General features: G+C 50.3%; 1 protein-coding gene across 2 annotated transcripts; it reads right to left on the bottom strand.

The window, feature by feature from the left end:
* Positions 1-2,600: 2,600 nt before the first annotated feature.
* On the bottom strand, positions 2,601-13,345 carry TEDC2 (tubulin epsilon and delta complex 2). 2 transcript variants are annotated; one of them, XM_069030142.1, is made up of 11 exons: positions 12,973-13,304; positions 12,790-12,888; positions 12,552-12,601; positions 11,440-12,112; positions 9,975-10,028; positions 8,030-8,114; positions 7,582-7,690; positions 7,266-7,367; positions 6,656-6,867; positions 3,529-3,720; positions 2,601-2,900 (listed from the first exon to the last, which is right to left on the bottom strand). In XM_069030142.1, exons 1-10 carry the CDS (start codon positions 12,996-12,998, stop codon positions 3,577-3,579), a joined length of 1,554 nt encoding a protein of 517 aa, XP_068886243.1. In that variant the 5' UTR covers positions 12,999-13,304; the 3' UTR covers positions 2,601-2,900; positions 3,529-3,576. The 2 variants fall into 2 exon arrangements, with proteins under 2 accessions (XP_068886243.1, XP_068886244.1); XM_069030143.1 differs by lacking the exons at positions 2,601-2,900; positions 3,529-3,720 and adding an exon at positions 3,727-4,873 and having other exon boundaries at positions 12,973-13,345.
* Positions 13,346-26,686: the final 13,341 nt, after the last annotated feature.

The raw sequence follows: 26,686 nt of genomic DNA, 5'->3' as shown, positions 1-26,686 counted from the left end.
CCTAACGTGTTTGGCCCAGGGAGCTCCTCCTGTCCTTTTCCCAGGGGTGGGAGTGTGCCCTGGACAGTCACAGCAGCAGGGCACTGGCTGCCATGCTCTGTCACCACTCACATGCTGCCAGACCCCTCAGAAGGACTGGAAGAGGCAGGACATTCCTCCACACCACTGCTGGTGTCTTCCTCCTCACCAGACTCAAGTTATTTCTGTTTTAGACATGGAGCACCCCTAAAGCCACACTGTTGAGTCTCTACATGTGGCACCTCCCAAGGAGGGGTTTCAGCAGTGCTTGGTGGCAGTTCTGGTAACATACACAGGATAAACCCCTTGGAGGGCTCAGCAGAGCTTCAGAACAAAGCACAGCTGAGGCTGTGGCTGCCCCTGGATCCCTGGCAGTGCCCAAGGCCAGGTTGGACATTGGGGCTTGGAGCAGCTTGGGACAGTGGAAGGTGTCCCTGCTCATGGCAGGGGTGGAACTAAATGATCTTTAAGGTCCCTTCTGAGCCAAACCAGTCTGGGATTCTGTTATTTTCTAATGCTGAGCAAAGACAACTGCACGTGAAACCCCCCAGGAGGCTCTGCTGGTTGCAGTGTGCGCTCACAGCAGCACTGCTGCTGCCCCTTCACTGGCCAAACACATTTGCAAAACAAGCACAGTCCGTGGAGAAATTGCAGAGGGGAAGGAGAGAAAAGAGCCAGGGGAAAAGACAAATGGTAGCCATTGGAAATATTGAAAGTCAGAGATTCTGGAAAGAATAGAAAAAGCCTGCCTCCTCCTCAGGATCCCATCCTTCAGTAGGGATAACCCAAAAACCCTTTAAATGCTACTGCAGGGGACGAAGAAGGAACAAGAGCTGCTAATCCTCCCTGACCCTCACTGTGCTTTCTCAGCTCATGTCTACACAACACTGGGATCATCTATCACTTTCCAAAAATACTGCTCATTTCCTGTATTTCTGTAATTTTATCCCCTGGCATCAAACACTACCTTTTGTCTTTGTCTCCTCATCTCAGCTGGATATACTTTCTTTTGATAACAATGGCACATTCTATAACAAAGACCCCTCAACCCCTGAGTTCAATTGCTATTGAATCTCTCTATCTCTGCTATAGCACAAGACTGGTTTGAAAGAGTGAGTCATTCAGATGATTTAAAGTCTTACACATTTCTGAAAATTATAAAATGTGGTGTAGGAAGAGTAACAAAACCCTGCTGCCCCCAGAGGCAGAGAACAACCCAGTGACCTGACATTCTGCACCCCTTCTGCACAACTCCTCCAGCGTCAGCTTGCCTTCTGAGTTTGCAACAACCCCTGTGAACCCTGTGCTGTGGGCTGGCTCCTTTGCCCAGCCCTTTCCCACCTCTGCAGTCCTTGCTGTGGCGCTGAAGTTGCTGCCAATTTTCACTGGCCTGCTCTGTGCCGAGCAGCAGATGCTCCATGACTCATGCAGTGCTTGCAGACACGAGTTATCCATAACAGCACCCTAATTAACAATAGCAAATGTCAGCCCTCCCGTTCAAACACGGACATGTTCATGTGTATGACCACGCTAATTTAGGAGTCAGTGTCTGCTCCCTGGAAGTGTCCAAGGCCAGGTTGGAGAAACCTGGGCTAGTGGAAGGTGTCCCTGCCCATGGCAGGGGGTGGGAGGAGATAAGGCCCCCTCCCCAACCCAACCCATTCTGGGATTCTATGACAAAAATATAAAGGGAAAGTAAGAGATGCTGATTTTTATCTATCATATGAATGATTTTTATTGAATTTTGAGTGTCAGAAAGACCCAGACATTCAGAAGAGCCAGGCAGCAACGTGGCCTTGAGAAAACATAAGGAAAAAAAGTAACGATTGTCTTAGCACTGCTGGGAGTTAAATTACACACACACACACGAGCAAAGAGTCCACCTTAGAGATATGGTCTGAGCCAAACTGTACTAAGCTGTGGTACACTTGCTGAGAGGGATTTTAAGTACTCACAAGCAGAGGTTTTCCATTTCACTCCAAAGCTTTACCTGTCACTGAAACGTCAGGGAATTTGGGGATTACACGCAACAACCGAGCACGCAGGAGGAACCGCAGCTGCCCTTTTCCCGCGGTGACAAGGTGGGAACTGCTGCAGGACCGGCGTTTGCCAGGGCCGGGCTGGGCATTCCCGGGGTCCCTCCGGCTCCAGCAGGGACTGCGGGACCCGCCCGCCACCTGCCGGGCACAGCCGGCCGCGCACTGCGAGCCCGGCATCCCTCCGTCCGTCCGTCCCTCCGTCCGTCCATCCCTCCGTCCGTCCATCCGTCCGTCCGTCCGTCCATCCGTCCATCCGTCCCTCTGTCCATCTCTCCGTCCATCCATCCATCCCGCCGTCCATCCATCCATCCGTCCCTCCCTCCGTCTGTCCCTCCCTCTGTGAATCTCTCCCTCCGTGAATCTCTCCGTCCATCCATCCATCCCGCCGTCCATCCATCCGTCCGTCCCTCCATCCCTCCGTCCCTCTGTCCATCTCTCCATCCATCCATCCATCCCGCCGTCCATCCATCCATCCGTCCGTCCCTCCCTCCGTCCGTCCCTCCATCCCTCCGTCCCTCTGTCCATCTCTCCATCCATCCATCCCGCCGTCCATCCATCCATCCGTCCGTCCCTCCCTCCGTCCGTCCCTCCATCTGCTGTGCATAAAGGCATCGAAAACAATTAGTCAGTGAACACTAAACGAGCTCTCTAATGCTGGTTATGTGCAGAGCACTCGGGAAGCAGCAGCTCAGGGTCTCTGGATTCCTGGATGCTGGAAGGCCGTGCCCCATGGTACTGTGGCTATCTGATCAGTAGAAATCATGTTTTATTGCCTGCTACACTGTCTGCATACAGGAGCCTGGTGTCCTGAGGAAGCCAAGAATCTCTTGGTAGAGACAGCCCCTGGAAGAAAAGCCAAAATCAGAGCCTGAAGCCCTGAAGGGGCTTCACAAAACCTTGGAGTTAACAGGTCAGGAAAGCAATATAGAACAATAGAATCCCAGAAGGGTTTGGGTTGGAAGGGACCTTAAAGATCATTTAGTTCCACCCCCTGCTATGGGCAGGGACACCTTCCACTGTCCCAGGCTGCTCCAAGCCCCAACCTGGCCTTGGACACTGCCAGGGATCCAGGGGCAGCCACAGCTGCTCTGGGCACCCTGTGCCAGGGCCTGCCCACCCTCCCAGGGAACAATTCCTTCCCAATATCCCATCTAACCCTGCCTCTGGCAGTGGGAAGCCATTCCCTGTGTCCTGTCCCTCCATCCCTTGTCCCCAGTCCCTTTCCAGCTCTCCTGGAGCCCCTTTAGGCAGTGGAAGGGGCTTTGAGCTCTCCCTGGAGCCTTCTCTTGTCCAGATGAACACCCCCAGCTTTCCCAGCCTGGCTCCAGAGCAGAGGGGCTCCTGCTGCAAAAGGAAATTAAAAAAAAAAAAAAAGAAAAGAAAAGAAAAGAAGCCCATAACAAAACCAACCCCCTGGAATTTAACTGAATAAACAGGCAGAGTAAAGAAGTTAATAGAAAAGATTTATTACTTAGAGCTGTCTTTGGCTCCGTGCAGGTCTAGCAGGAGGCTCCCCAGCTCAGTCCAGCAGCTCATCTCTCACCAGCACAGGGAAGCACCGGCCCCTCTCACAGAGCTGGGTGTGGATGGCCCGGAACAGCCCTGCAGAGCCCTCCAGGAATGGCCTGGGCTCCAGGACAGGCAGCAGGTCTGCCATCATCACCTGGGCATAGCAAAGGAGACACTGTCACCAGAGTCAGCAGCACTTCAGTACTCCTTGAAGTGGCTGCATAACGAGTGAAATCTAATCAGAGCAGTATGACTAATAACAGGCTGATTGGTTGATGGATACTTTCTTTTGTCAGATTTAATAAAGGCAGAGTGGTTCATTTTCTGCTCGTGAGCAGCCACCCAGCATTTCCAGAGCAGTGAGACAAGTGGCAGTGCTGCTGCCCCGCTGCAGGGAAGGCCCAGCACTGGGATGAGATCAGCATCCTGCAAGAAACTGGAGCTGGTGTTGGTTCTGGAGCTCTGCAGCCACACAGCCAAGCCCCTGCTCACCCAAGGGTAAGTTCAACCCTTCACTCAGGACTGCTCCCATCACCTTCCAGTTGTGCCAGAGGTGTTAAGTGGCCAACTCCAGCCCAGAGAGGCTACAGGGACTGCTCAAGCTGTCCAGCATTCCCTGGCCTGACTGCTGCTCCCTTAAGCCTGTCCTGGGATCTCAGCCCATGATGTCAAACAACCCAGTGTCAGCTCTGGGATTAGGACTGACTGACAATTCAAGCACAGGTCACTTCAATCAATGGACAAAAAACTGGTTTTCTGCACCCCACTCCTGAATTAATGCTCAGACAGACATTTTGCCTGGGATTTTTATTTTTTTCTTCTCTTCATCTGGCATGAGGCAATGGAGTCTGAGCAGCCTGCACACCAAAACCCATCCAGCCTGCTGCACACTCTGGCTGCCCAGGAGGGTGGACAACTGCACCAGTGCACCCAGGAGGGTCAGCCACCTCCCTAAAGGCTGCCAGCACTGTTTGGACAATGCTCTCAGGCACAGGGTGGGATTGTTGGGCTGCCTGTGCAGGGCCAGGAGCTGGACTTGTGATCCTTGTCTGTCTCTCCCAACTCAAGTTCTTCTATGATTCCATGATTGTTCCCTGGTGGAAGACCCAGACAGAACAGAGCACAGGGTATCTGCAGGAGGTTCCCTCTCCTGTTCTACACAAGTCTGTGCACAGGACAGGGAAGCAGGACACAGCTGTTCATCTCTGGGAAGTCTCTACAGACATGACAGCTACCTAAGGGGAAAGCTGCCACATGAAGGAGTGCTGCACTGCTCCACTTCCATCCACCTGCTCTGCTCCTGGTACCTAAGAAGAAACAGATCTTCACCATCAAAGACAGGCTAAGAGCTACCAGGAATTTCTAGAATACTTGGCAGTCCTCCATGGAAAAGGCAATGGACAGGCTTGGCCACAAATGGGTACATCCTTTTCTGGGGTACTTATCTTGTTCCATGTCCATTTACTTCATCTGCCCCAAGAATTTCACTTATCCTGCACACTCTGCACAGAGCTGCTTCAGACCCTCAGGGCTCACCTGGCACAAAGCACCTATTTGGGTACAGGTGCAGAAGAAACTGAGTCAGCCAACAGAGCAGCAAGGAAGCAGGCTTTGGTCACCACCTCATTTTGGGCAGATTAAAAAAAAAAATCAAACCCTTCATAATCTATAATCCCATTTGAATCTATATGATCTATAATCATGATCTATAATCCCATTTGAAGTCAGGCAGCAATCTATCTTCAGCCACAGGGCTGCAGCCAGTTATTAATAATGCCTCTCTGCCTTACAAAAAATGACTTTTCCAAAGCCTCTATCATTCAGGTCAATGGCAAAGAACAGGTCAAAGGAGTAGATGTGATTTCACAGATCTTCTCTGCCCTTTGCTGCTGGCTGAGAAGAACAAGCAATCCCTGTGTGGCAAAGTCTCTGCTCAGGCTGCTGAAGAAGCTGACACCTCCTACCCTGTTCTTACAGTCTCAGAATGGTAAAAGCAAGATTAGCAGCACAGTGGTTTGAGATTTAAAAGGGAAGGAACAGAAAACAGAGGAGTTCACCAGCTGGAAGTCACACAGGGGGAATGAGGGAGTGGGTGCCCTAACAGGGCTGTAAAGGCCTGACAAAATGGGCCATCAGGCATTACCTACAATATCCTCCACTGCCAAATTCTTTCAGAATAGCTAAATAAAATCTTTTCAGGAGAAGGTCAGGCATGTAAAGGCCTCTGCCCTGGCCCTAACAACGGAAAGAAGGAAAGAAGGGAAAAGAGAGAAAAGAGAGAAAAGAGAGAAAAGAGAGAAAAGAGAGAAAAGAGAGAAAAGAGAGAAAAGAGAGAAAAGAGAGAAAAGAGAGAAAAGAGAGAAAAGAGAGAAAAGAGAGAAAAGAAAAAAGAAAAGAAGAAAAGAAGAAACGAAGAAAAAAGAAAAAAAAGGAAAAAGAAAAAAAGAAAAAAAAGAAAAAAAAGAAAAAAAAGAAAAAAAAGAAAAAAAGAAAAAAAAAGAAAAAAAAGAAAAAAAGAAAAAAAGAAAAAAAAGAAAAAAAAGAAAAAAAAGAAAAAAAAAGAAAAAAAAAGAAAAAAAGAAAAAAAAGAAAAAAAAAGAAAAAAAAGAAAAAAAAGAAAAAAAAGAAAAAAAAGAAAAAAAAGAAAAAAAAGAAAAAAAAGAAAAAAAAGAAAAAAAAAGAAAAAAAGAAAAAAAAAGAAAAAAGAAAAAAAAAGAAAAAAAAAGAAAAAAGAAAAAAAAAGAAAAAAGAAAAAAAAAGAAAAAAAAAGAAAAAAGAAAAAAAAAGAAAAAAAAGAAAAAAAAGAAAAAAAAAGAAAAAAAAGAAAAAAAAAGAAAAAAGAAAAAAAAAGAAAAAAAAGAAAAAAGAAAAAAAAGAAAAAAAAGAAAAAAAAAGAAAAAAAAGAAAAAAAAAAGAAAAAAAAAGTCCCATTCACCTACAAAGAGAACAAGGCATAAACACAGAAACACCACTGGGGGAACTTGCTATGCTGCTGCTGCCCATCAACACCTCCTACAGCAGCAGCTGCTGCCCCACCGTTGTCCTTTCCTCTCCCCGCTCCAGGAGCACTGACACTTCTCCAGACTCACCTTTTGTAAGGCAATCTCCTGGTGCAGCATTGACACTTGCAGCTTCAAGGCAAACAGGTCCCTCAGCTCCTGCAGACTGGAGTAACAGAGGAGAGGCACAGCCAGCATGTCTGCACTGTCACACATCTGTCCCCTGGCAGGGACACAGGCTGGAGAGCAGCTCCCCACATCCCCAGTGCAGTCTGGGCGCAGCCTCAGCTGGGACTCCAGAGCTGCCAGGGTACAAGAAAAGGCAGGAGATAAAAACATACAAGTCAAACCTGTACTTGCAGAATTTATGATCTACTTCCTGTTCCCAGAAACTAGTGACTAATGACACTGTATTAATCAGGGTAAGCTCCTCACACATGGCACAATCAGGACACCCTAAGCTGTGCCCTGCATTGTCCCCTCCCCAGCCCTCCCGAACTGCAACAGTTCAAAGCTCCAAGCCTCTCCTGAACACCGAGGGGTGGCACACAGGCACCACAGCTTTGCTTGCCACCAGAGAATTAAGTGCTCCATTGCCATTAAGATAATGAGGAGAAAGATTGATCTTGGTCCAGTGTCCTGCACACAGATGGCAAAGGGCCACACTCATACCTGACCCCAAACACAGGGACTGTCTCACCTGCTCGCAGCAGCTGCAGCTTCTGCAGGCACTGGGACACTGTGGTTTGCAAACCCTCCAAGGTCAGAAGGCTTTCATACTCTCCCTGCAGAGTGGGAGGGTCTGCAAGAGAAGCAGAGAAAAGGTGTGAGCACTGGAACCTTCCTCCCCAAACAGTTTCCAGAGTGGCCTTGGGTTCACCAGCATTCCTTTCAGGTGGAGAATGCTCCTGTCCCTCGTGTCCAGCACATACCAAGAACACAAGACACAAGGAACTGGAGCCCAAATCATCCTTATTCCACCTTCTGCCCCCACACTGCCCTTCTTCCCTCCTTACCTGCAGGCTCAGCTTCCACATACTGCCTCAGACGGGAGGGGACATCCTGGAGGCCCCTTAATTCCTCCTCTATCTCTGCAGGACTGGGCATTGGCTTCGGGGAGCAAAACTCAAACAGCAGCAGCTTAAGGAAGGTTCCACAGCACCAGCTCTGTGCAGCACCCTGAGCCCCAGGCCAGGCCAGCTGGGCTCAGGGCAGAGGGGAGCAGCCTGGGAAGTGGCACTGCAGGGGGAAGGTGAGGACAGCACAGCACAGCTGTGGAGGGCATGTTTGCCTTGTGGCCACGTTTGGCTGGATCAGAAGTTTTATAAATGCTCAACAGCTGTACCATGCAAAACCCCACTGCCTAGAGACCCAACTGGAACTGCTGTTATTGGAGGCATAACTCTCTCCAGCTGGGAGCTCACTGCAGAGCAATTGCACCCCGTGCCTGCTGGGAAAGGATACAGTTGTCTGGATCCTCTCCATAAAACGGGTCCTTGCAGCTGCTGCATCTGCACTTGTTTGGCACAGACGACATCTCTCCCATGCCCTGAAATTGCAAAAGGGCAGGAGGTGGAAGTTACGCTCCTTTGTAGCAGACAGTGCTCTCGCTGAGCTGTGACACACCAGTGTGGCATATCAGTGCTTTAATTACAAGTGTCCCCCTCCCCCCCTCTCTCACAGGTTATCTGCCAGCCATTCCCAACTCATTCCCACAGCTGGTATCAGATCAACAAGGACACCCTGCAGAAGGCATCAGACATGGCAAAGCACCTGTTGCTCTCTCCTGTTGTTTTGAGGGGAAGGATCAGAAGACAGACAGCACATTTCCATAAGCAGAATGTGAACTTGCAGCACATCCCTCATTCTGTTGTATTGTCCTGCCTCTGTTTATATCCCGTAGGAAACAACAAATCTTCCCTTCCTTTCTTAGGAGTAAGTCATTTGCATTTCTGTACATTTATTCTGTTTGTAAAGGTGTACAAAAAAAAAGAGCAGACAGGACAAACTCTCACCCCAATTACTTCATATTCCAAACTTCCTCGAGGTTCTTCTTTAATAATTTTTGGGGGGGGACAAAGTGGTACGTTTGGCAAGCAGAATGACAGCAGCATGTCAGGGATGCAAGACAGAGGTTGAAGGACAGTATCATGAGGAAGCTGGCCAGGACTCCACACCAGAGTCCAGCTTTTTAAATAAAGCATTGCACAAATAACAGCACTATGAGAGATGCATTTCACTCAGAGAGTCCAACACCCTCATGGATGCACAGTGCCTGTAGCATCCTTTCCTTAAGGACTGTCTCCCAAAACCTGCTGCAGTAAGCGAGAGCCATCAGGAGGAAGCTTAAAATAGTTCTGCAGTGCCTGACTAACTCGAGTGTGCATGTGTCTTCTCTCTAGCCTAATGGGTCTTTTAAATCATGTTAGAATCTGCAGATTTCAGAAATACATTATGCAAAGAAGTGGTAAGGTTAATGGAACAGGAAAGAACAGAAGTTCCCAGGCAAGATGCACACCCCCTACAAGGGATCTTTGGTGCAAAGGTTATTCTCAATCTGTTACTGAGTTGAAAGCAATAGTGAGAAGTATAAAATTACACCAAAGTGATTAGAATGCTGAAAGGCTCAATTTAGAAGTGAAAAATAAGGGTATAAAGTCTTTACAACTTGCAGAAGGGCAACTTCACAAACTAGTGTCTGATAAATGACAGTTTCCGAGGAGGAGGAATTCTTGAGGGCAGCACAAGGGGCTATAGTTAGATTTAAGAAAGGGTTTGTGCTTCATACCTGAACAAAGCACATAACGAGCAATCTGCTGAATTATGGCAAGATTTCTCAGAGGAAATGTGGGAAACCCTTCCAGGAGGGTTTCCAGAAGACTGGAGAATGGACTAGAGCACCCAAGCCCCAGCCAGCTGCACCGTCACTGCAGTACACCGGAGCTGGCTCTGTGTAGGAGCTCAGCAGCAGGAACCAACCTCAAACACACCCAGCTGTGGGGCTTCCAGGCTGCAGAGGCAGGGCAGGGATGCTTTGGGAAACTCTGATCGGATAGTGTACACAGACACCCCCCCCACAGCGTGTCCTGCCTTCAACAGGGGTATGGCACCAGCAGAGACTCCTGCTGCACCGTTAAACCCATGATTAAAGCATTCCAGGGCCTCAGTGATTAACAGTAATTAGCACTCGGAAAACAAAAGTAGCACTAGTGGCTACAATAACAGGAGATCACATCCTCAGCAGCAGCCTTGCAGGATGGGAGCTGCTCTTCCTGCTCCCAGTTCAGGCCCCATGCCCTGTGGGGTCACTGCCTCCCCGGGGCACACAGAGCAGCCCTGGCACCTGACCCCTCCTCACAGCCCTGAAGCTGAGGGTAGCTCTGGACTGAACTAGTCAGACTGGTCTTACCTGGAGTTCCTGGAATAGGCTTTCCTGTAGGGAAGGGGGAGCTTCAGCTGGCATCTGTAAAACAAGAGAAGGATCAGTCCTGGCTGCTGGAAAGCAATTAACTGAGCCTTGTCTTCCAACAGGGAAAACGGTGTTTTGTCAAAATCTGAAATTAATTTAGCTGCAATGGGAGATGTCAGCAACTCTGGAGATTGGATCCACCAGTGTCTTCAGACTGTCCTCAAGGAAGGAAGATTAGCTTGCTCATTCAGCTCCACAGGCATCGTGGAGCTGAGCTGGGAGAGCCCCTGCATCCTGCCACCAGCCATCAGAGGTTCATCCAGGATGGGAAGCTGGGAGCAAAGCCATGGCACAGCAGAGTATAGACATGAAAACACCTTCAGGGAAGTTGGTCTGCTATATCCTGTTGCCCTACCTTAGCAGGACAAGGCAGCTTTGCTTAGCACCACATCATACTCAAAGAAATAGGAATGAGACATTCGAGCTTCCACTGGGAATATGGTTCTTAATCCTGAAGCGGAATAATCCCTAAATTGTTATTACAAAAACAGGAGGGTTGGCAGTTGTTAGTCACATGCAGACTAGGAATGCAAGGCCACAATGGGAATTTAAGTAAATGTTTGAATCCAGATCCCTGTTCCCACAGCAACTGTCACTAAAGTGTCCTGGGGCCCTTCCAATGCCAGTGAAAAGGGATAATTTCCTCCCTGCACAAACACAAGAGTTAGGTTGTGGCAGCTGAGAGAAATATTCCTCAAAACTTTCCAGGGACATCAGATCTGACCTTCGCTGTTTTGTTAAAGCAAAAGAAGAAAGAAATTGCTTCAGCAAGGCTGACTGGCCTGAATGCAAAGCCAATCCTCCAAGTATTATTTTGCCACTTTTCCACAGAGAATTTCAGTAACATTCCCTTCATCATCCTTTACACCAAACCCTTGAAACAACTGCATTCTAGTCAATCCTGATTTGTGTAGTTACATGGGCAGTATGTTACAGGTTAACAGGGACAGTATTAAATCCAGATGCCATCACTCCAAACAGCATTGGGCACATGCTTGAGAGAGAGAAAATTCATGCATTATGTATTATCACTGTGTGAAAAACAGAATAAGTAAAAAAATCAATATGCTATAATAGAGAGTACACTCAGAGGAAAGCTAAGGCTCAAGAAAGCTCTACAGAGACAGCTTTCCAAAACACTCACAGGGGACTATGAAACATCAAAAGTCTTAATTGAAAGGCTTTCAAAGTCTCAGCCATCCAAGAATGAGCCCTTAAAATGAAAACACTTACTCAACCACAATAAAGGCTTTTAAACTGTCTAGGATCCTTCCTTCCTCTTGAGAGGGATGTGAGGAGGATGAAGCCAGGCTGGGACCCCCAGAGCAGCTGCAGCCAGCAGGATCTGTACATGTGCCTGGGAGTGTGGAGCAGAACAGCAAAGGTGGCCATCTCCCACACTTACCCCTTTTCCTGCAGGGTGCCTGTCCCTGGTGAGGTGCTCCTTCCCCATGCACCTGCAGTGTCCTCCTTTTTGCTGGACTCTCCCAGGAAACCACAGCTTTTCTTCCCTGCATCAAGTAACTGCTTGCCAGCAGCTATGGAATTCTTTCCTGCAGCTGAATCCCCTCCAGAAAAGCTTTGCTGCTCATTTGGGGCAGATTCAGACAAGCCAGGTGACTCCTGGGGTTCAGGTGCAGCACAGACCTCTCTGGCACTGGCACCAGCTGCTGTCCTGTGACTCTTTCCTTGTTTGGAAGTCAAATCTTTTGAGGAAATCTTCCCAGCTGTCCTGAGGCCTTGAGAAACACATCTGGCTGGGACTTTCCTTTGCAGTTTCTTCACATCTGGGTCAGTCCTATAAGGAGCTCTTAACTGGTATGGAGAGGGCTTCTTCAACAACAAAGGTTTTTTGCTTCCATCTCTCACCTTCCTGCTCTCAGGAACATCCTCAAGTACAGACACCTGCTGCTCTTCAGCTTTCTTGGGAGCATGTCCCTCACCTGCCAGTTTCTGTCTTGTAGCTTCCTGAGCCTCTAATGGAGTTTTCAATACGCTTTTCCTGACTTTCAGTGCCTTCTCTAAGGCCCTGTTCAGCAGTTCCAGCTCCTCCAGCTCCTTGGGTGAAGGTCTGTCTTCTGCAAGAGAAGAAAACATGTCAGAGGGCTCAAAGCTGGATGTTCCCTGTTTGTGTCCTCACTAACTTACTCTTCCAGGTGCCACAGAAGGAATGAAACCTAATGAATGGTGCAGGGGGTATTTTTTTGGCTGTGGGAGCACAGAGGGTGCAGGCAGGCTTGCCAGAAGCTTTGAAGACCCAGGATGGATGTGAACCACAGGAGGACAATTCTCCCGAGTCAACCTCAGCAAGTGACATTCCCACACCTGGCTGAGGCCCACAGTCACTGGCCTTGGCTAACGAGGCACGACTCCAGGCTAAGCCCAAGGAGGAGAGCGGGAGGAAAAAGGCAGAGGGGGTGTTCAGGTCGACGCAGAGCACTGGAATGACTCCAAACCCCGCAACTGGCCCGGGGCCCGTGTGACACGAGGGGACACGGGCGCGGGGGCAGCGCTCACCACGTTCCGTGCTGGAGCCTGGCTGTGGCCGCTCCTCTTCCTCATCATTCCTGCAGGGAACAAACAGCGACAGGGGCCGGCGTTGCTGCACCGGGACAGGACCAGCACCCCCGGCCCGCAGGGCCTTGGGCATGGCTGTGGGTCCAGCGCCCGGGCCTCCCTCCGGGCCGCCGGGGGATGGAAGGGCCCGGGAGGAGGGTGCCGGCTGGGTCCCCACTCAGCCGGGTCCCGCACTCACCAGCGCCTCAGGAGCGCCCGGCTCCGCGCCGCCCGCCGCTCCAGCTCCCGCCGCCGCTCCGCGCCCTCGCCCAGCGCCGCCCTCAGCGCCGCCGCCGCCCTGCAAGGCCCAGCGCGGTCAGTCGCCCCGCAGGACCCGGCCGGACCCGGTCCGGTCCGACCCGACCCGCCGAGCCCCCCTCACCTTCGGCCGCGGCCCGCGGGCAGCATCAGCCTGGCCGCGACCCCGCCGCTCCGGCCCCGCTCTCCTCTATGGCCCTGCCAGGACCTGCGGGCGGGGCGTGTCCCGCGCGCGGCGAAGGCGGGAGCGGTCCTGGGGCCTGAGGGGTTCCGGGCGGTTCCGGGTCTCGCTCCAGCGCAGCTCCGAGGGTGTCGGGGAGGGGTGTCCCGGTGCTGGCCGTGCGGGACAGTGCCGGGGATCCCCCGCTGGGCCCGGGGAAGCCGCTTTTCCCTCCGCTGCGTTTGGCGCTTCCCTCTCGGCAATGCCTCTGAGGGGGCTCGGGCCCGTCCCACAGCCCGTGGCACCCGGCCTCTCCTGGGGTCAGGACACAAACGGGGTTTGTTCCCCTCAGCCTTGGCTGTGGAGCGCCCCGAGAACACAGAGCCTCCGGCGCTGTGGGGCTGAGGCCCCGGGCCCCGCAGCTGGAGGTGGGAGCGGGATCATGACCGGGAGTCAGCCCGGTCCCCCAGGAGCAGAACCGCCTCCAGCCCAGCGGACACAGCGCACGGCAAACTGCTGCCGCCGCCCTCGGTTTGCATCAGCATAAAAGAGGATTTGTGGGCGTTTTTGACAGAGAAGGGAATCTGCCTTGTCCTGCGGCTGTGGGAGCTGCCCGGTTGGTACCGCGGACGCCGAGCGCCTGCTGGATGCCGTCAGGATCAGCTCTTGCTGCGGAGCAGTGCAGTTCTCCAGGAGGGCCCGTAGCTGGCACTCGGCACTGTCTGTTCAGGCAGCTGAGGAGCAGGAATCCAGTCTTCCCCCTTGCACAGCAGAATGAAACTTAACAAAAATTTAGAAAGTAGGAAAGAAGTGGCTCTTTGCCTTCAATGTCTGAATCTTCAGGCTGAGATGCTCGTGATTCTCTGCAGCTACGTGACCACAGACTTTTTAAAAGAGAAGTTGAGAATTCCAGGTGATTCATCAAGACAGGACTTAAAACCCCCTTATAAAACATTACAAAATATCCAAAAAATCATCACACATCGCGAGTTTCCACATTCACCAACTCAACATTCTTCCAGTTGTAATTTGCACTTTTGGCACAGGCAAAGAATGTTTTTTCTATCTGTAGACTTTGCAACCGAATCTGGCAGTTAGGCTGGGCCCTTCCTGCCCTGAATATTGTAAAGAAGTGTGAGTAGTTATGCTTCTGAGGCACGAGCCAAGATAGAGCCCAGCCAGATATCCCATGGCTCAGCAGGGCTTACAGGGATTTCAGACACTCAGAAAATAGTTTAATCAACAAAGTCAGCAGCTGCAATGCTGTGAGACCCTGGGAAGCACAGCAGCAGGACAAGAAGAGCTCATTTTCAGACAGCTGCTTCTTTATAATAATGAAATATCCTGAATCAGAAGGGACCCACAAGGATCATCAAGCCCATCTCCCGGCCCTGCACAGACACCCCAACAACCCCACCCTGGGCATCCCTGGCAGCGCTGTCCAAACGCTCCTGGAGCTCTGGCAGCCTCGGGGCCGTGCCCATTCCCTGGGGAGCCTGGGCAGTGCCCAGCACCCTCTGGGGAAGAGCCTTTCCCTGCTCTCCAGCCTGAGCCTCCCCTGGCCCAGCTCCAGCCTTTCCCTGGGTGCTGTTCCTGTCACAGAGCAGAGATCAGAGCAGCCCCTCAGGAGGAGCTGCAGCCCCCAGTGAGCTCTGCCCTCAGTCTCTTCCAGGCTGAACAAACCAAGTGGCCCTCAGCCACTCCTCACACAGCTTTAGTTCCCTCCAGACCCTTCGCCATCCTCGTGTTCCCCCTTTGGATGCTCTCCAATTACTTCAGATCATTTTGATCCCGTGGTGCCCAAAGCTGTGCCCGGGGTAGGTGGATTCCTGCAGGCTGGGACTGGCCAGGAGATGGAGCCCTGGACTCCTGGAGCTTCCAGCATCACCTGCTGTCCCAGGGGGAAGCACAGCCTGGGCCACGAGAGTGACGCCTCTCCTCAGGCACCTGCATGCTGTTGGCATTTAAGTATTCAAGACAACCAAAAAAGGGAGCAGGCTGCTGTAATCAGGCAAAGTCACCTGAGGCATGAAGTCTGCTGGAGCAGCACTACTGCCACTGCCACCTTTTGCATCAAGTCTCTGTGGTTTGGCAGTGCTAAAAATGATCCCCCAAACCCAAGGATCCCTTTGTACAGGAAATGAACCAAGTATGTGCTCCTCCCGAGCCGCTGGCTTTGTGCAGGCAGTAGAGTTCCCCCCAATGGACAAGAAATCTTTAATGCAGGTGCTTTGCTGTTAAGCTGCACCTTGCTGGGAAGAAGGACAAATGACTATCTGTTGGCTTGAGTTAAAATTTAGGTGAGGCAAGGGCTGCTGCCATCACAAAATCAGGAGGGCCAGCGTGGCAGAAGGTGGGGAGGGCAAGGCTTTACCTGCCCCTTCCAGCCCCAGTGAGCACTGGTTAAACCACGGGTGAAGCCATGGCAGAGGCGTTGGGGTGAGGTGATAATTGGCAGGTGGAGAGCAGGAACTTCCTGGCAGAGATAAAACCACTCCTCTGCTGATGCTCAGGGCTCAAACGTGCTGACACTGGGCATCACAGCCCAGCTGCTCCCACTCCCCTCTACTACTCCCCTCCACACCTCTGTGGGCTCCTGCTGCCTCTCCTTCTGAGGAGTCTTGCAACAGGGCAGCTGCTGGGTCAATCAGTTCCTGCCTTCTCTTGTGGCTGGGGTTTCCAGTGGATCATCTGACAAGGCCAGTTGAGGAAAAAGTCCCAGGTGTGTGTATCTGACTCTTTTCACTGAGAGCAGCTTGTGCTGGAACGGGTAAATGCAGCAAAGAGCCTTATTGATGTAGCTACAGGCCCTGCACCAGTACTGACCTGATGTGGCACAGCTGGCATAGGAGGCATTTGTGCCAGGGCCTGGATTTTGAGCTAACAGAGTCTGAACTGTGTTTGTGCTTCATGACATTGCTCGCTGGGAGAATGCTGGGTACCTCAATCTGGCACACATGCTAAGTAACATTTCAACGGGTGCAAAGATTTAGTTACAAGAGACAGGATAAAATATTCGTGTGATGTACGAGGGGCAGCTGCTGGTACACAGCTCTGGTGCCAGTTATGCTCGGGCCTGCGGTCAGGAGAATCTTGCACAGGTGAGATGTAGTGGAAGTTACACTGTCAGCTCTCATTCACTGCTCAGGCTGACAGGTGCCAAGTGATATTCTGCAATCCCTATTTCTATTTTCCTGAGAGCCCAACTCTGGTGCCTAAAGCTCTTTGAAAGCTGTGCCCATAAGCCATCATGGTAGGATTCCCTGGGGTAAAATTCAAGTAGACATCACTTAGCAGCAAGAAGAGAAAAGAATTAAACCGGGAGATAAACTTAATCACTAATACACCTCCCCACACTTTCTATATTACTGCTGTATTATATTATTCCATGAGCTGTGCTCCTCCTGTGTGCTGCCCGTGGGGATCAGCGCTGTTTGCTGAGCTGACACAGGAAAATCCTCCGTATGTACACCAGGATGTTGTGGTTTAACCCCAGCCAGCAGCTCAGCCCCACACTGCTCACTCACCCCTTCCCCCTGGGATGGGGGAGAGCATCGTAAAAGTGAGAGAACTCATGGGTTGAGGTAAAGACAGTTTAATAGGGGAAGCAAAGGCCATGCAAGCAAAACAGAACAAGGAATTCATTCCCCACTTCTCCTGGACAAGGAGGTGTTCAACCATCGCCAGGACAGCAGGGCTGTGTCACAGGTAACAGTTCCTTGTGACAGGAAAGGTGTGTGCTAATGTCTTTGCAAACAATATCATGGGTGGGGGGATGGGTGTTAACGTCTTTGAAATGGGTCTTAATGTCTCTATCCACTTCAAGCCTCAGGCCTGTTACAGAGCTCACACAGCCTGATTCCTGAAACAGGCAAGGGGGTCCCGCACAAGCCTGACTTTCTGAACTTTGGGGTAAAATGCCAGGTTCAAGGGGGGACATGTGGTAGGCGGTTCGGGAAGGCTGTACCTTCCTGGTACCTCAGCAATGGGGAAAGGAAAAGGGCAACGTGCAGCCAGGAATTTGGGACAAAAGGAGGCTGCACCCTCCAAAACTTCGAGAGAGAAAACCCCGCGGGCGTGTGCCCCAGTGGCCCCTCTCCCTTTATCTGAATCAAGTTGCAGGACTCCTCTGTCTCCTTTGTGGACACTGGCTTTTCATAGCGGGATTTTCCGTACAAGTCCAGCCATTAACCTACCACCAAACCACGTCCCCAGGTGCCACATCTACGTGTTTTTTGAACACCTCCTGGGCTGGTGACTCTACCACTGCCCTGGGCAGCCTGTGCCAGTGCTTGACTACTCTTAAAGTGAAGAATTTTTTTTTCTAATATCCAACCTAAACCTCCCCTGGCAGAACTAGAGGTTGCTTCAGCTTTGTAAAGCTGGCTAGGTGAAAAACGCTGGCAGCAGGGACACTCTCACTGGGAAATACTCTGTATCCTCACCCTCTTCCTGAATGTTACATTGGATCAGCCCTGCTTGAAACAAAGCAGGGAGGACAGAGGAAGCCTCCAGAGCGTGAAACCATGAAACAGATGGAGCTACAGTGTATATCCAAGCTGGAAAAGACTACAGCCGAGATGGGAAGATCCAAAAGGAAAGGGAAGTTCTTTACAAATGTGGTCTCATGAGTCCAGTTTGGAGTTTGGGCTAGGGGAGAAACCAGTGTGGGGTGTGCAGGGCTCTGGCAGCTGGGTTTCCCTGTTCGCTGTCACCTCGGGCTCCAGCACTGCTTGCTCTGGATGTGGCCCTGCTGCTGGGATGAACCTTTTCCAGAGGCTCTGATTTCACTGCTGGAGCAGAGCAGGGATGTGTGAGAAACGGGGTTCACTCTCCTGTGAGAATTTAAAGAGTTTAATATAAAGACAATAAGAGACACATCAAATAAAGCAAAGGGGTAATGGCCGGGTGCCTTGGCGCTCTGCCAAGAGCACACCTGATGCCAGAGGTGAGTCCTTTTTATACCATTTTTACTGTCTGTTCTTCATTCATATTAAAACTTTTCCTGGAGCTGTTCTGCATGGCCACTCCTTGGTGCCGCCTTTTTAGAGCACGCGTAGTCTTCTGCCTTGTGGTTTTATTTCTCTTGATTCTTGGGGTTGGGCCCACTAGGCAAGAGTTGATGGTAGGGTGGATCTCTTAATTCTCCAGACAGTCAGGGCTGATTGCAGCTTTGGGCCTCTCTCCGGGCAGAGCGGTGACAGCGGCTCTGGGCTCTCCTGGCCGCCCGTTCTCCGGGCGGAGCAGCCTTTGGGCCCTTTTGTTCCCTGGACAAAGTGTTGATCAGCAGCTCCTTGGGCCTCATCCTCTGTTCGCTTGGAGGTTATCTTACTTGCTCACACTTGCTAACATTCTTGCTAAAAAGAGAGAAAACTACATCTACACAGCAAAAAGCATTTCTAACATTATATAATATCTACCTTTATACTTTGCAAGAAGCCAATATAATGTATGTTTATAACAGATGGGAGGATCCACTGTCCCACAAGAATTCCTGCACACGGCAGAGGCCAAAGCTCCGGGCTGGTGCAGGTGGTCCCTGGCCGGGCTGTGCAAAGCCGGGCTGGCTCTCAAGAGATCCTGTCTGGCCATATGGGAAGGAACTGAGGTACCGTGGTTTGGTGTTTCAGCAAGGAGAGCTGGGCTGTGGACTGAGACCTGGGGAGAGGGAAGGCTATGAATCTGGATATTTGGCCAGTGTTGGGAAAACATCTGCAGCAATTCATCACTAGCCCCTGTGAGCACCGTGTGCAGGGCTGTCCTGCCTTTGCTGTGTCACTCTGTAGATACAAAAATGCTGCTAGCAAGGATTTTCTTGCTATTTTCTAAGTCCGTGAGAGACTTTTCTCTCTCACAGAAGAGGTGGCAGGGAATGTAAACAACCCAGACACCTGCAACCTTGAAAAGTCTTGTTTATGGTATAGTAGAAAAATATTTTGACAATGGATGTTTTAGGATTTTAGCCAATCACCCCCAAGGGGTGGCTGGTCCTTTGTCCAATTAGACTAAGAAGAAAAAAGTCTATAAAAGAGTTTGTAAAATAATTAAATCAATCTTTCTGCACAACTCCTGCCTGCTGGATCTTCTCCTCCTCCTCCTCCCTATGGCTGCGGGACACGGTGCTATACCGTAGGAACCAGGCCCGCGGTAATATCACTCTGCCAGTGGGGTTTTTTGATGTGCTGCAGTAACAACAGGGTCTTTCCTCCCTTGTTTCTGTAGAAAATGATGCATTTAACACATGCAGGTCCCCATAAAGCCAGGCCAGGAGTTTATAAACCACAGGGAAAGCAGTGGATTAATACCGCCCCTGGGGACTGAATGTGTTAAGGATCATCACATTAACACATCTTCAAAATCCTGAGCCCGGGCTGAGGTCTCAGTTCACACCAAATGAAAACCATGTCCCTTGGAGCTTTTGGACAAGGGCAGGGCCTTACCCAGTTGTTTGCAGAGTCACCCATAACACTGAGGTATTTATGGGGCTGTTTTGCCCTCCAGACTTCTCGCTACCTGATTTACAGTCTGGGAAAATGCAGCCAAATGGAAACCTGAGGGATCTTTCCTTTTTCTCCTCCCTGGCCTTCTCACAGGACAGACTGTTGTGAGGAGATGGGGTTCCTGTGGGACAAAGAGTACCCACACATTGACCAGGGCTTCTCCTGCTGAGGCTTCATGCAAGGCCTTAAACAATCCTGGGACCAAGTATGGCTGTGAGATTTGCATGGTCATTTCATGCTCCGAGTGTTTGCACAGCACCATTAATTCCCTGGAAAGTGCAGCTTCCGGGAATGGGGGATGAACTCCGGTCTCACCACCACTGGAGGCTGTGGATACCAAAGTTTGCATGAGTTAAATGGGAAAAAAAAAAAAAAGAAGCTATTAGCAAAACCCTCGGGAAAAACAAACAAACAAACAGCATCAGGAATGAAATGCAAAGATCTGAGCTCTGGGGAAGTTTGAGCCCCACGGAGGATGGAGAGGAGCAAGGGCCAAAGACAAATATTTTTTGATTTCCCTCAGAATTGCTGATAAAGTACAGAACAGATTTATTTTCTTGTCTTCCATTATCATATTCCTGGATAAAAGCTAAAACACTGCTGGCTGCTTCTTGGAGGAAGTTCAAACATGGGGCATGCACACCTTGGAGAGGCAAGGCAAGACTCAAACATACTCACATCTATTCCCAAATGTTTGCCTTTACCTGAAGTTTAGCTTTGACAGGGCCTCAATTTCCCATCTCAGGACATTTTGGGCCAGCACAGCGAGGGTTGTTTGGGAGGTGTCTGTGCAGGGAATGGAGCAGAGCACAGGAGGGCTCAGCCTTACCACCACACTGCCCCACTGCCTCTGCCAGCTCTGCAGGCATCTTGCCACGGTCCCATGTCCCCTCCTTGCCCACTGGCAGCAACTGGTCAAACTGGGCACACAGCAGGAGCTCTTTTTAGCTACTGCCCAGGTACCAGCTGCCTGCTGAAGGAGCAGATGCCTGTGCTGTGTGAGCAGGCCCTGATGGACCGTGTGTGGTCCTGGTGGAGGTGGTCCTGTGGTGCAGGAAATTAAAACTGGTGAAAGTCCAAAAGTTTGGAAAACCATGTGGTGCAAAGGCACAAGAGAGAAGTGAGCTGGCAGTAACTGCACAAATAAATCTGCTTCAGTGCTAACTGAAAAGGAGCAAAGAGAGAAAGAAAAACCTCTGGATACTCCTTTATCTATGTAGAGAGATCCACAATCAGTGTCCACAGGGCCCTGCTGGGAGCAAAGAAAGGACAATAAGCCATGGCTGTATTGATTGCTTCTCCTCCCTGTCTTTTATTGTTTTCCCTATTTAGGTAGTAATTAGGAGTTAGACCAGAAGAGAATTGTCAGCTCTGAGTCTGGGGTGTGGTGACTGATGCTAGAAGAGATTGCAGTAATATATTTCGATTTTACTAAAGCACTTGACACTGTGTCTCAAAGTCTTCTGCACAAAACTGATTAAGCCAAACTATATGTGAAAGCTGATGATGGAGAAGACTGCATCAGGTGGAGAAAGGTATTGGAATTTCTGCAGACATCACTGCCAGATTAAGATCTGATTAATCAATGCAGATTAACATCATCTTTATTTTTGCTGCTGGTCTCAGACAAGACCTTTCAGCTCCAGGCCATCACATCATCTATTGCTCAGGTAAGAGCATTTGATGAGCTCCATCCTGTTCCCTGTGGGCAGCAATCAAGCTCAGAATTGAGCTTGTTTTCCTTTATTCAGTTTCATCTTCCTCTTCTAGGATTCAAAAATTACTGCAGGTCTCCATGTGCTGGAAACCTCATTTTCATTACTCCTGAACTTGATTTAAGACCTAAGTTGAAGTTTTTCAGGGCAGTCGAAATTCACTTACAAATTCAGCTGTCCCTTTTGCATCTCTCTGAGGGCATTCAGCTGAAAGAGAGTAAAAGTCTTTCACATACAGCAATTTTGATGTGCAAACACATGCATGTCATCTCTGGAAGGGCTTCTGATTTCTCCTTGTATCTCACACTCAGTTTCTAACTCACACATCTGCTCATCCTTGCCTTCACTGGTGATATTTGTGCTAAAATCACCTTCTACTTCTCATCCTTGTGGAGAATGTCAGCACAGGTCCAGCTCTCAGATTTTTTCAGAAAAAAAAATCCCCCATCTGCTGTTTGTGATGCCATAGGAAAAAAAATTCCTATGTGTATCATCATTTTAATGCCTCGTCTCTGGAAAAAAATATTAGTGGTGGGCACCTGGGTCATCTACGAAGGGTTGTTGTTTTCATTCCATGCCATCTGCCCAAAGCAGGAGCTCTCCATGTCTTGAGCAGCTCCACACTCTGAGTGTGGAGTGTGTGTGAGTTTCTGTCGACACAAACTTGGCCATCAGCACAGGTGGTTATTGGTTCCTAGCAGGGAGCCAGATCAGCCTGCAGAGGAAGGAGTTGCTTCAGTTCTCCTCTGTGCTTTGAGGCAAGGGCTGATTATGAACCATCAGAGGTGCTGTGTCCTAATCAGCAACTGTGGGTTTTACAAGTCAGCTTTTTAAAGACAGACCAACCATGGAGACCCTCTTCCATAACCTCCAAACTTCTCCAGGCAGTTTGGTCATGCCTAACACTCTGGAAGACCACAGCAACTTTGAAGAGGTTCTGTTTCCGTCATAATAAATCAGATACCTCATTCCAGAAGGCATCACAGGATCTGTATCACACCCGTCTGTGAAAATACAAGGTGAATTCCCTGTGAATTGGGTTTTTATCTTGCTTAGGACTGAACCCAACTTTGGCCTGAATGAGGAAGGGTCTGTTTGAACTCCTGTGAGGTGAGAGGAGCACAGGAGTCAGAGAAGAGCTGCTGATGGGGTGGCTGAGAAGGTCTCAGAGACCCTGATGCCCCCAAGACATCCTCCTGTACTTTATCATAGAATCACAGGATGATTTAATCAGGAAGGGACCTTAAATTTCATCTTGTTCCAACCCTGCCCTGCCATGGGCAGGGATGCCACTCACTAGATCAGGTACCAGGAAGGTGTTTTACTGCCTTTGTTTTCAGTTTTTATCTCTAAGTTGAGCTGACAAAGTAGTTCTGTAGTTCCCTTACAACAGGGGTTCAGTGGCCACGGCCTCCATTCAGATTCAGAAGCTCCAGATAAGGGGCTAATTGTGACTGTGGTGATGTGGGGTATAGGGGACGATGTTCCCCTGACAATGAAATCACCTGGGAAAAGACTCTGCTCTCCTGCAAACTGGAGCAGGGTGTGGACAGAGTGGGCGAGAAGAACTAGAAACTGGGAATAAAGAATTTTCTTGTGTCAGGTGAAATAATCTTTAGCAGGAGCTGAAGGCAGGACGGGAAGGCCAAAACTGTGGCTCTTCTCCCGAAGCAGAACAGATGCACAGAGTGCTGCTTCCAGGTGCCTGTGATCTTCTCCAGCAGCTCCCTCTCCCTGACAGGGGTGGGAGGTATCAGTGGCGTGCTCAGGAATTTGTTGCACGGACTGTGGTTGGGGTCTGCTCAGTCAAATGCATCAGTCTGTGTATTGTAGACCTCACATGGCTGAGGAGATAAGCAGGAGGAACTCAGGGTGAAGTGGGGGTCCAGAAAGGGGGGATTAACCCCCCTGTGTGTTGCTGGGGGCAGGAGTGAACCCCGGGAGTTAATGGCTTGGACATAACCTGAGAGTCTGTGGCCTGGCAAGAAACTGAGAGTTCAGGACTGTTGGGGTCTCCCCCCCCGCCATGGAGCCCTGGGAGAGGGGCCCTGAGGGCACAGACACGGGGTTCCCCTGGCCCTGGTCAGCCTCGTTCCCCGTTGGTTGTTTTGTGTTCCCTGCACGGGCAAGGACCCTCGGGTCCCGTGACTGTCACAGTTCCTCGGCAGATCCCGGCCATGCGGCTGGGGAAATAAACATCTCTGAAACATCTAGCAAGAATCCATCCATATATATTTCTTTTCCACGGGACTCCTGGTTTGATATAGGTGTGTTACAGTAATCCCCGCTGTAACACAGGACCAAAAAACTGCCTTGACCTGATTGTGTTGAAGATTGAAAAGGATTCAACAGCTCTCCTTCCTTTCATTTCTTTTCCTCTGAGGCAGGAATCTCCCAAACCACTATAAAGACTGTGTGCTTTCTTGGAGCAGGCTCTCCACTTTGCTGCTGTTGGCATCAGACCCCTCCATCCCCACCAGATGTGGGGATGCACCAGATGTGCCAGAGATCTCTGGATGTGGGGCAGCATGAGAATCTTGAGCGCCTGCTGCCCACAGAGGGATGATCCCCCAGCCCTGTGAACCCTCCTGGGGCAGATCCCTCCCCTGCAAACCCAAGGGACAGCAGCCCGATGGGAAAAGAACAAAAGCCCTTCTCCTGCCTGGGGAGGAGGGACACCATGCTGAGTTTATGCTGTATCTGTGCTGCAGATCATGAGACATCTCAACACTCTTGAGCTGTCAGATGGCATTTTTAATCAACCCAAACCTGACTTTTTAGAAATTGTTGTTAATTATGCTCTCCAACCCGAAAGCAGAGGGCTTTGATCAGTGCTTCTCAAAGCAAGTATGATCCAACGCTGCGTCTTGTGTCAGCTCATTAGGAGCTGCCTTCATTATAAACCCTGCTCGTTAGCTGTGTCTGAAGTCCTGGAACTGGAAGCCTGTGAATTGAGAGAGGAGTTAGACAAGGTTTTGTAGCTGGGTCTCAAACCATAGAGAGCATAAACATCCAACATGGTTTATGCTTTATAGACACATAAACACGTTTATAGGAAGGAGGCCTTGTAGGAAAGGTGCAGTCACTGATGAGCAGAAGATAAGGCCCAGCAAGTGTCCCAGAAGTGAAGCAGGTGTGTTAAACAGGGTGATTTGGCATTGTCTCACCTGCAACCCCAGGCCAGGGTAACCAAAACCATGCTTGAAGCAGGACAGATAAACAGGAGTGCTCGTGCACCAGGTTCCTTGGAGCTGAACTGCCAGGGAAGGATTTGGCCTCAGGGGTGCAGTGCCAGTGTTGGTGTTGGTGTTGTCAGTCTCACTCACCACACGGACAGGGACTTTAAAGCACAGCTGGTGTCTTGACCCTGGAAAAGCAACTCACTCTGGAAGACTTGTCCATGAGGCTGCCCTGCCACCACAGAATCATTGCTCTTCATAAGCTTAGAGAGGACTGGAAAGTGAGAGATGTTCAGTGTTCATTATAGTTCATTTTTCTGGTTACTCATTGTTCCAAGGCAGGCTTAGAGCTGCTTGGAGGGAGGTTAAGAGCCACTTTGTCCAGCTGTCTGGAAAATCAGTCTAAAAGAGGAATAGTGTGATGAAGGAGTGTTGTAAAATTGAGACACATCATGTAGTCAAACGAGAATTATTTTATATACCAGTTAAACCAGATTAACTGGTTTTATTAAACCAATTCAATAAATTAAGCCAATTAAGCTCCATCAGCATTTGAATACAGATTCATGATGTCCAGTGGAATTGATTCTAACTCGATTGACTCCAGATCGCTTAAGGTTTAGAAGAGTAACCCAGAATGGGCTGGGTTACCCCATGAGGTGAGGGTTCTGAGCCTCATGGAGTCACCTGAGACAGCACCCTGGCACAAGGGAAGAATCCCAACTGCAGAGCAGCTTGCTGCTCGAGGGGGGTTGGCTCAACTGACCCCCCAACATCTGCACCCCAGTCGGCTCTGATTTGCACTCAGACATGGGCACGTGAGCCCTCCCTGGCTGGGGTTGGACGTGTCCCCACAGCCACCACGCAGACGTGGTGGGGTTTGGCCTGCACAGGAGAAGGGAAGTGAAGCCAGCCATGACTGGCCAAACGGGGGGCAGTGGCAGTCACTGGCAGGAGGGAGAAGGATGATCATGACACCATGTCAGGCCTTTGCAGCAGCCTTTACTCCCTGCTAAAGCAGAGTGGTGAATCACAGAATCACAGACTGGTTTGGGTTGAAAGGGACCTTAAAGTTCATCTCATCCCACCCCCTGCCATGGGCAGGGACACCTTCCACTGTCCCAGCTTGCTCCAAACCCCATCCAACCTGGCCTGGGACACTGCCAGGGATCCAGGGGCAGCCACAGCTGCTCTGGGCACCCTGTGCCAGGGCCTGCCCACCCTCCCAGGGAACAATTCCTTCCCAATATCCCATCCATCCCTGTTCTCTGGCAGTGGGAAGCCACTCCCCCCTTGTCCTGGCAGTCCAGGGCCTTGTCCAAAGTCCCTTTCCAGCTCCCACCGGAGCCCCTTTAGTCACTGGAAGGGGCTCTGAGATCTCCTGGAACCTTCTCTTCTCCAGGCTGAACAACCCAGCTCCCAGCCTGGCTTTGTAGGTGAGGGGCTCCAGCCCTCAAAGCATCTTTGTGGTCTTATTGAACAGGAATATTCATTGAATAGGAATATTTGATGTAATCTAAAATGAATTAAGCTGAAAAGCCCATCAGCATTCCTTGTTTCCTTTCACTTGTCTTGAGACCTGTGCATTGCTTGGCTTTCAGGAAATCCACATCCTGGACCTCCAGACTGGGCAGCTGGAGGTGCCCAGTACCATTCCCCTCATGGCCTCCTCCTCCCCACAGCCCTACAGCATCAGGGGCGCCCCGGGGCAGGGTCACTGCAGAGGAGCAGCACCTGCACTTTGCTCTGCTCCAGGAGGGCAGAGCATGTCCCAAGGGCTCTGAAATGCCCCCAGAAAAGCCCTTCAGCCCCCCTCTCTTTACACCCTGTGACCATTAATTGCTGTGTGGCTCAGCACCCGCACTCTGTGCACTTCAGAGGCTCAGGCTCAGCCTCTCCCGAGCAGCTGCTCAGCCCAAGCCCCTATGAGGAGCCACTTCCACCCCACCAGCTCTCTCTTGCTGCTGATGCTTTGCATCAAGGGTGCTCTTGACTGAGAGGGAAAGTGTTTTTCCTTCCTTATCCAGAGTATGGCTCAAGCATTTTAGCTTAGGAGCCCAGTGTATGCCACAGGTCCTCTGCCAGACACTGGCCTTTTATGAGGCTTCTTCTGTTTAATCACACAAAGAAAAATGTATTTGCAGACCGTTTCACTGTGGTGTCTCTTTCTTCATCCCAGAGTGTATTTTCCCCCTATTAACTCATGTGTTTTACTCTGTGTGCTTATGTTTTGCCAAATGTGAAGTCAGAGGGTGATGCTGTTTCTGAGACAGACTGATGAGGC

This window comes from Aphelocoma coerulescens, chromosome 14, assembly GCF_041296385.1.
Source record: "Aphelocoma coerulescens isolate FSJ_1873_10779 chromosome 14, UR_Acoe_1.0, whole genome shotgun sequence".
NCBI classification, from domain to species: domain Eukaryota; kingdom Metazoa; phylum Chordata; class Aves; order Passeriformes; family Corvidae; genus Aphelocoma; species Aphelocoma coerulescens.
Note: the sequence above shows the minus strand (reverse complement) of the source record. Positions and strands in the feature narration are given on the sequence as shown.